At 35.5% G+C, this 10,031-nt stretch overlaps 1 protein-coding gene across 1 annotated transcript; it reads left to right on the top strand.

Annotated features, from left to right (window-relative positions):
• Positions 1-7,051: 7,051 nt before the first annotated feature.
• On the top strand, positions 7,052-9,321 carry LOC140166692 (catechol O-methyltransferase-like). Its single transcript, XM_072190191.1, has 3 exons — positions 7,052-7,343; positions 8,123-8,316; positions 8,754-9,321. The coding sequence occupies exons 1-3, from the start codon at positions 7,052-7,054 to the stop codon at positions 9,063-9,065; spliced, it is 798 nt and encodes a 265-aa protein (XP_072046292.1). The 3' UTR covers positions 9,066-9,321.
• The last annotated feature ends 710 nt before the right edge of the window (positions 9,322-10,031 follow it).

Below are 10,031 nucleotides of genomic sequence, written 5' to 3'. Positions count from 1 at the left end.
GCCTGACGCTACGCCACTGAAGTAGGTTTATACAAGCAGAGAAACTGGTACTGTATATAATACGTACTAGGTGGTTTTGATCAGTTTCAGCCTCAGTTCCTGAAAAAAAACATGAATCAGCTAATTGGATTTCAGCTATATGGGGAGTTCAAGTTCGTTCTCTTGGGCTATGCTTATCATTTGGATGCTTTATCCTTGTAAAGAATACCACTTTAATTATGCTTGTCTATCCGCATTCACGCTAAATTGACCGTTGACCGTCGAGGTACTGTTGTTAGTGCACCACCCAAACTTAATTTCTGACCGTTGACCGTATCGTTTTAGGTACCGTTTTTAGTTCACCGCGTAAACAAAAGGGACCGTTCACAAACACTTGTAAGGGGGGCCTGATGCAAACAAATTTTATCGCGAAAATTTTTCGGCCCCCCCCCCCTTTACAGACCTCGAAAATTTCAGGCCCCCCCCCCCCTTTTTGACATGAAAATTATCGGTCAACCCCATAGAAAAGCATATAAACTCAATTTTCCCAGAAATCCCAAAAAATCCGAAAAATTTTCAGGGCCCCCCCTTTTTCATCAGGCCCCCTTACAAGTGTTTGTGAACGGTCCCTAATATGGCTCAAAATTTCTGACTGCTCGTCTTTTAACAAAATAGTATCAGATTCTGATTGAGGACAAAGTTTCTTGTTATTTGACTCATTACTTTTGGAACTATACGCGATTTCTGTCAAGTTTACGCCGTGTATGAATTCAACCGTTATTCCAAGCAGCTTTTGGATTGATATTTTGGATTGACAGCTCATTTTATAATAGCGCAGCTTATTCGAGGTAAGATTCATTAAGTTGATAGAAATGATTTCTCCTCTTCAAAAGACATTTAGGGCGAATTTCTCGACGGGTGGCTTAGCAGTTGGCTAGTCTAGCCTCAAGGCTTAAGAGGTCGTAAGACCAGGCTTAACTGAAAACACGTTCCCCGAAACACGGCTACCATAGCCTCGAGGCTTCGTTAGCCTGTGGGCCAGGCTTGTAGGATTACCCCCAGGCTTCGGTAAAATTGGCATTTCTCGAAATCAGTCTTCTGTAGCCGTAGTCTACGCAAGCCTGTTAGGCCAGGCTTACAGCGGCTTTTCTTGGCCCTGCCTCAGAGCAGGTCTTAGGTCGTAAGCCTTGGTCTAAATTGTAATGCAAGGTTTTCATGGTTTTTCTTTCATATTTTTGAACCAAAACAGATGCTGTCTTTCAATCAACATAGAGTAGGCCCCTACCCCTAAGTAATAATCATTGTTCGATTTAGTTGAACATTTCACATTTATTTATTTATTTATTTATTTATTTATTTATTTATTTATTTATTTATTTATTTATTTATTTATTTATTTATTTATTTATTTATTTATTTAATACTTCTTTTGCCTGGGTAACAAAACTCAGTGTAAACACTGTTTTTCAATTTTTCTCAGGGTCAAACTTAAAACATCAAAAAATAACCAATATATATTAAAATACATTACATTATTATATATATATCACCTTTTATTTATTTTATTTATTAAAACACTTTTTATTTATTAAAACATTTTATTTTAGTGTTCATTCGAGTCAGTTAAACCTGCTGTTAGTTGAACATTTCACCATTTTATTTTAGTGTTCATTCGAGTCAGTTAAACCTGCTGTTGCTATAAACGCCTACTCATTTTGAATGATGGACTTTCTTTTGGAGCAACGGTGCTAAAGGGGTGCAATTAAAGCAAGACGCAATCTTCGACGTCAACTTGCTATCGTGAGCGTCTTCAGGAGAGGAAGGATCCTTTTCTGAAGTATTCGTATACCAAATTTAAATCGCGCTGCCGATTTAGTAAAGGCAATGTTTTAAGGCTTACTGATCTGCTTGAACCTAACTTGTAACGGTCAACAAAAAATTAATAGAAATGCCCCCCCCCCCCACATATTTGACATGTCCAAAAACCTTGACCTTCCACATGAAATTGCTCCCATGCTTTCCTCTTTTTTGCCGTTTCGTTAACATACCGGAAGGAACAGTTCTTGAAACGTTTGAATGATCTACTTATCATTCTCGTTTTATCATTACATGATTAAGTTATAAAGTCAGTTGCACGCGAAGTAAGTCAGATGTGAAAATATACATTTTATTAAAAAAATAAAATTGACTTCATGTGATATATATTTCAAATTACAGAATTTTACCTTAAAATACTATTGAAATAATTTCATTATATTAATAATCAGTAAAATAAGAAACTACTTTATAATAAATAAGTTATATAATAGGCCTACTAGTTAATAAGACAAATAAAAAAGGCCGTTTGACATCACCCCTTTTATATATTTTTTCGTAGGCCTACTGTGCCTGTTTAAATGGACAGTAGGGGCCTATGCATAAGAAAAAAATATAGACCTAGTTTTATAATAATTATATATACCTATAGCTTATATATTATTTTTACGTATTATTGATTTCCTCTTGCCCAACCGTTACCAACATTGAGTTAAATTGTGTTACATTACATTACGAAGTTACACTTTATAGGTAACCAAATGCGAGATGTGTAACGCTAATACCATTTAATTACATCATAATTTTCTTTTCCATGAAATAATACATTTTTTGGATTTCTGAAATGGGCTCACCCTAGTCTAATTAGGCCTAGGTCTATATATTTTGTTATCTTGGTTATTATTTTATCTTTATTTTCCCTCATTATTTTATTCTGTCTTCCTTTTATCTTACCTTTCCTTCTTCTGTCTTTGTTTTGTTTTGTTTTCCTTTCTTCTTGTTATTCTTTCTCACTTCTTTCTGTCGTTGTTATTTATTTGATTGATTAGGCCTACATTATTTTTTCAGTTTCCTTTATTCTTAAATTTTCTGTTATTTCACTTTGTCTTTCTTTTTTATCTTCCTTTTATTCCTTCTCTTTTCTTTCTTCCTTCCTTTTATTAGTTTTCTTTCTTTCTTTCTTTTTTCTTTCTTTCTTTCTTTCTTTCTTTCTTTCTTTCTTTCTTTCTTTCTTTCTTTCTTTCTTTTTCTTTCTTTCTTTCTTTCTTTCTTTCTTTCTTTCTTTCTTTCTTTCTTTCTTTCTTTCTTTCTTTCACTCCTGAACTTTCCTTTCTTTCTTTCTTTCTTAAGTTATTTCTTTCCTTCTTTGTTTATCTTTCTTTCTTTTACAAAAATCACTGGTACCGGTAAATGGCGATAAAAACATGCATGGTACTCTCGCGTAGCTGAACTTCTTACCAGCGCCTGGCGCACACTCCACGCAGTTTTTAGTTTGACGCGCGCGTGGCGGCAAGAACTGCGCGGACAAGATTTCACAGAAATTTCAGTTAGAAACGAGTGCGTACTAGACGCGTGGATTATACCCCTTAATGTTTTACTTTTGACAAACATGCGTACGAATTGTTTGAAGTGTGAAACAATTTTTGCTTTAGGCCTACTTTTAGGGAATCGACGTTTCCTTTTCTGTAGGCTTGCAGTTTGACCCTTTTGAAATGCAAAAAAAAAAATTAATGAGTCGAGTAAAAAGTATAGAAGTATCATTCATGCAAGCAGGACTCATAATAAGTGGAAATAAAATAATACATAAAAGACACAAAAACAGAAAAAAAAACTACTCTTGCATCAAGTTGTGTACAATGGTGTAAGCCCAAGCACAAGACCGCCGGTCTAGGCTAGTCTTTGCGCTGGTAACCATGTTAGTACGGTAAACCGTGAAGGACAACAGCTTATGCACATCTACCTCCAACTGCCTATACAATTAAGTCGCTGGTAGAAAGGGACGAGGTTGTCAAGCGTTAAGCCGGCAAGGCCACAAAGACCAGGTTGAATTTGCGTTCAAGAAATCCGGCTACTGTTAAGACTCGTGCTTCGAGAGCGGGCTAGGCTTAGTAGCCTCAAGGCCACCTTAAGCCAAAGGCTTACTAAGACTCCTATCGAGAAATTCGCCCTTAGGGTCTATTGAACTTTGCAAGCTTAAGTCTGCAAGCATGACCTTTCCGGCCATGAATGATTTCAGGTTTTTTTTTAATGCATTAACTCTTTCAATGCTTGTGTTTGTTGTTGTGATGGGTTTTTTAAATATTTGAATGTATAACTGCATATTTGCTTCGAATTCTTATGTAAAAACAATTTTTTTGTTTCTGTAAATATTATTATTGTAAGTTTTTCATCTGGTTTACTGTTTGTATCTTTGGTAAAAGGAGCCACTAAAATATGATAAACATCAGTATTCGAGTTAAACTGAATGCGTACATCGAAATAACAATTATAATTGATCATAAATCGATTAAAAATATAGTCAAGCCTACGTGCAGTGGATGTTGAATCTTATATGATTTCACAGCAGTGTACGCTAAAATAAAAAAAATTCTAAAATGTTTTTAGAATAAAGATATATTTGATGCCAATTTATTGCATAGGCTAAGGCAGCCTGATTACCATGTTGAAATAGCCGAGTCGAGTGGGAGGGTTTTCAATGTATAAACTAAAGCATCCAATGTATAAAAGAATAATGTATGCGAATATTAACTATACATCGTATATAGCAATTCGTGGGGGTGCACCGCTAAGTCCGACACGCCGATATAGTCCGACTACACAAATTCGAAAATGAAAACCACTGCAACAGTCCGACACGCCGCTAGTTTGAATTTGAAAAACGCTTATTCAGTCCGATACGCCGCTAGTCCGAATCCGAAACACACTGCGCTAGTCCGAATCGAGAGAACACTTCTTCAGTCCGACACTGCGCTAGTAAAACATGGCGCTAGTCCGAAACTGAAAACCCATAATTGAAAATACCTTCTCATATTTGCCTGTCGCACTTTCAAGCGCTCTACTTGGCACATACCTGACACTCAAAGAGCGTTCATACTTGTGCCAAAACTGCCGTAACTTTCTTAAATCTTGAGGAAACAATTTGGTTCGCTCGATAAATGATAAATATTTTGTTATGTCTACTCTCAGTGCTATTACCAAAATGTTACCAGAGAGTTCAACAGTAGCAAAAATGGATTTAAACACATATGTGAAATACTTTCTATGGAAAACGGAGTCAAAAGTCATGATTTCATTCATTTTTCACTCGTAAATTTAAACGGTCAGAACTTGGCGAAGAAATTGGGTATTGACCTGGTTCGGTCTGTATTTACAGATATAAGATGTTAGCTTTCTCGATACCGTGGATTTCGTAGCCCTGAAAATCAGCCTAGAGAACAGGCAGGCTTCAAAGAGGGCTATTCAACAACTGATCATCTGCATGCTTTGAACTAATTGATTGAGAAAGCAAATACGTATCAGCTGAAGCTTTGTATAGGCTACATAGATTATGAGAAAGCCTTTGATTCGGTGGAAACTAGCGAATTATTTGCAGCCTTAAGAAGGAATGGAATTAAAGAAGGGTATATAATTATGTTAAGATCTTAGAGGACATTTACCCGGGCATTTACCCAAACGCTACAGCTACAATCTATATAGATAAGGATGTCTCAAAGCCTATCCACATACATTGAAACTTAAAAATATACCTGAACATGCTGAATGTCCCTTTAAGACCTAGTTCCAGTAACTTGTAACTCAATATCTTCATTTATCATTTTATGCCGCGCGACAAGTCATGAAATGTCAGTAGTTCAGGGAACATGCCTATGTTCAAGGATGTGAGAGTAGGACTGGGGGCATACTGGCAGGTCTATAAGACCATAAATACCGAAACATTATTGAACTGTTTAAAAGGACATGTGTATATATCGTTATGAATCCGGATTCGGCTTTTGGTAAATTCATTTTACGCATGCATTACTTTTGAATTAGAGAACAAGGGATCAATGCTGTACATAATAGAGGGCAGCATATCAATTTTTTAACGGAGATCAGATGATAACAGCATAATAAGCAATCAAAAGAGGGCGACATACAGGGTTAGCTAACGGTGCATCGCAGTACGGTCAACGACGATAACCGTTAAAAATCGATATGCTGCCCTCTGTAGGTAAAGAATAGATCACTTGTTCTCTAATTCAAAAATAATGCAAGCATAAGATGAATTTACCAAAAGCCGAATCCGGATTCGGCCGTCTGCCGAATTCATAACGATGTTGGTCGCGTTACGCCTCCTGAAACATCATTCAAATAGGTAAGTTTTGAGTCATTCAGCATGTTCAGCTTAAACCGAAGTCGAGATATTCGTTCGATATAAAGTTAGTTATGCATGGACATCTGCGTGGCATTAAGAGTTTGGCAACATTGGAATTGACATTTTAGCGATGGATCGTGACATGCTAGGTGAAACATCAGTTTTGAGATAAATGGGTATAAAGTTTTATGTACCAATTACAGGTATGTAAAAGTATACATTGCTGGAAAGCATAAATAACACAGATTACAATAACCTAAACTTGAAATCAATATTCAGGGTGTACAATCACAATCTGAGGAGGTCAAAATCAAACAGGGCTTGAAAAACCCCACCAGAAAATATGTAGTTTGTATAGGGTGCGATACAGGGTGATCAAAATTTTCTTCATTATTATACCTAATTAATTATTCAAAAATCTTAATTAATGCTAATTAGCTGCTTTTAAGGAGGCACGCAGGACCACTCAAAGTGGGAAATTTTAGATATTGTTTTGTATTGTATCTTTAAAAGTAATGATGATAAGTATATAAAAGTATATATTTTCAGAAAGGAAATGATGCAAGGAATCCAACTAGCACGGTAAAAATGAGCAGTTTTTGAGAAAAGCGCCAAATTTGATTTTCCATGCCAATTTTTTTCGGTCCACCATAACAACTTACCCTAAATATCCAAATTGACGAAAATTGCATATTTGTGTTCTAAAGACACAAAACTAAATTCGGTTTTCTCACATTTTTGAATTTTTTCTTCATTTATTTTTTTCTTCAACTATTATGAAAAAACAATTTAGATAACTTGAAATTATACAGCACTGAACAGGGATTAATGAAAGTCCATTGTCTATAATAATTATTATTGATTAAATAATCCTCTTTTTCTGAAATACTTGTAGAAACAATCATGGACCAGCATGTATATAGCGCCCTCATTGCAGCACCTGCAGTGGCTACGGAACTGTACTTACTCTATCAATACAAATCAAGGAAAAATATATACTGGAAATTAAATCAACCAGTACGTTCGGGTGTATACAGTGGATTATTCACCAAAGCAAGAAACATTATTTATGGGAATACATTACAAGATAGATTATGGAAATATGTTGAAGGGCATTCAGAAGAGGGTAATGTAGACAGCGTACTTGCAGCATATGATGATTACTGCTACAACTACGAATGGACATGGACTATTGGTGAACAAAAAGATAAGCTGGCTTTATAGACTTGAAAACTCATATTGACCATAAAAACGAATAAAATCAGCCGGCTCTCAACACGCAATATTCAAAATTCCCGCGACGAAATTGTCTAGTGCAATGACGTCATGGTTACTTGTGCTCAATTGTTTGCAGCCTTCATTGTATTACTTGGACGTCATTGCACTGGCGCCCGGAAATTTTGAATATCGCGTGTTGAGAGACGGCTGTATTAAAGCCATATAACATTTCTGTAAAAATAGATCAGTATTTATTTTCCATAAAATGTTAGCTTTTACTGTCAGATATGTCCCTTTTAATTTTGAGCCGAACAAGTGAGGTAAAGCATAGAAAATTGGAATTTACTACTAGCGCCCGTGCATGTTACTCCCACGGTTGTAATACGGTACGATTCTCGGGGTGTGTATGTGTATCCCGCACGCCGTTCGACTAATATTTCCATCGTAATAATAAAACGCCGGTTCCTAAAGTCTTGATTTTTGCAGAGTATCTTTATTGACTAAAGTACATTACAATCGTGTACAACCAGAATTTAAAATATTTTTGAGGGCGTTCTCCTCAGCAAATGTTATAATAGGTTTAATTCGTTGTTATGGTCAAACTGCAATGATCCATAAACCTTTCATAATATACAAATATATAGTGCCATGAGAGGTTCTGGTTAAAACTCCCGCCTGAGGTGATATCAATAAAATGCAAATCGTTTTCCTATTTGTCAGTTATTTAAATCTTTGTTAATATTCACTATTCTATAGGTGCAGTTTTAGCCCAAGTTGTTCAAGAAGCGTCACCTAAGATAGCCTTAGAGCTTGGCACATTCTTGGGTTATTCTGCCATAATCACCGCTAAGAACATGCCATCAAATGGGAAGCTTATTACACTTGAAGCTAACCCTAAGAGTGCTGAGATTGCAAAGAAGATTATCAACAGATCAGGCTTTGGAGAAAAGGTATTATATTAAAAAACCCTTTTTTGAAGGATTTAACAGCTTTTTCAAATATTTTTCAAACCCAAAGAAGTATATGAATTATTCTGTTCAAATAATTAAACAGATATGAATTTCCACGGGCAATTTAGCCACAATTTTGGTTCTCAAAAGATGATGTTTTATTGTTTACATTGACAGTAGGTCCACGGTTCGCGTCCCATTACGTAATGGATTAATTTTCTCTTAACGACATGACGCTACACTGATAGCAACCAGAAGAAGGCCCAAGCACTTTTATAATCGAGTGACCACCAAAAACTAGAAAATATTTTCATGGATATCTGTTGAACCATACCATACCCTACAAAGGGGATGCTAAAATTACGAAATACCCTATTAACATAACTGTTTTTGTTTAATTATTTTGTAGAAATTAATGTTTTATTTATTCACGACAGGTTACAATTGTTGTTGGATACACTGAAGATGTTATTCCTGAACTGCACCACAACTATAATATAGAAACACTTGATATGGTGTTTATAGATCATAAGAAGGAAGCTTATTTGCCTGACTTGTATAGACTTGAAAAGGGTAGATTTTTGCACAATGGCAGTGTTGTATTTGCAGATAATATTGAAATGGCGCCCGATTTTTCAGAGTACATTCGCAACTCAAACAATTACAAGTGTAATTACTACGGAGGAACGATTGCATATGGAGTTAGAGTCATTGATGGAACTGGAACGTGGGATCTTCAGAGGAGCTGATATGTTCAGCGGAGAGACTCTTGGACTGTAAAATACTTCTAATATTGGGTGATAATAGATTAATACCTGATGATGAATTAATACAGAGCTCATTGTTTTGAAAGAAAGGACATATAATATGTGACGTGTCATGTCAAAAGGAGACACTTTTGGGCAGGTTATAAATTTTGAGGTTTTTACATATCTTAAATAAAGAGATATTTTGCTCCACAACGCCGTTTTCCCCAATGAAATCGGACATCCCTAAGTGAAGATATTGAGTTCGTAAGTTATGGTATTATAAAATAAAATTATAGGAAATAAGGGTGTTTAAGAAAATATGTGACGTGTCATGTCAAAAGGAGACACTTTTGGGCAGGTTATCAATTTGAAGGTTTTTACATATCTTTAATAAAGAGATATTTTGCTCCACAATGCCGTTTTTCCCAATGTTATCGGACATTCCTAAGCGAAGATATTGAGTTTGTAAGTTATGGTATTATAAAATTGGAAATTGAGATATCGGCCTTTTAAAATATTATTGACAATGTTGAGAGTAGGAATTACCTTGAAAAAATGTCTCAAAAAATACAAGATGCCAGTTATGTTCCGGTCTGAAATTATCAGACAATATTTTTAACATTAATAACATCACAAATTCGCAACAAACCCAAACTGTGAAAAAATCACCCCGGGAAGATTTTTGGCAATTTCTCCATTTACGATCCTGCCCAAAAGTGTCTCCTTTTGACATGACATGTCACATATTATCTTGTCTTGCTAGCCACAAAGGTCCTATCCTTCAGTTCAGCCTAGATTTATCTTGCTAGATGAAACAAAGGTTATTCCAAATCCTCCAGATCAACCTATGTTTTTAAGTTTGACATTCAATCAATCGTTTTGAAAAACGGAATAAAATTCCTTATTTTGCATGTTTCTGCAATAACTTTGCCAAAATCATTTTGATTTTTGAATAATGGCCATTAT

Source organism: Amphiura filiformis, chromosome 12 (genome assembly GCF_039555335.1).
Source record: "Amphiura filiformis chromosome 12, Afil_fr2py, whole genome shotgun sequence".
NCBI lineage: Eukaryota > Metazoa > Echinodermata > Ophiuroidea > Amphilepidida > Amphiuridae > Amphiura > Amphiura filiformis.
Note: the sequence above shows the minus strand (reverse complement) of the source record. Positions and strands in the feature narration are given on the sequence as shown.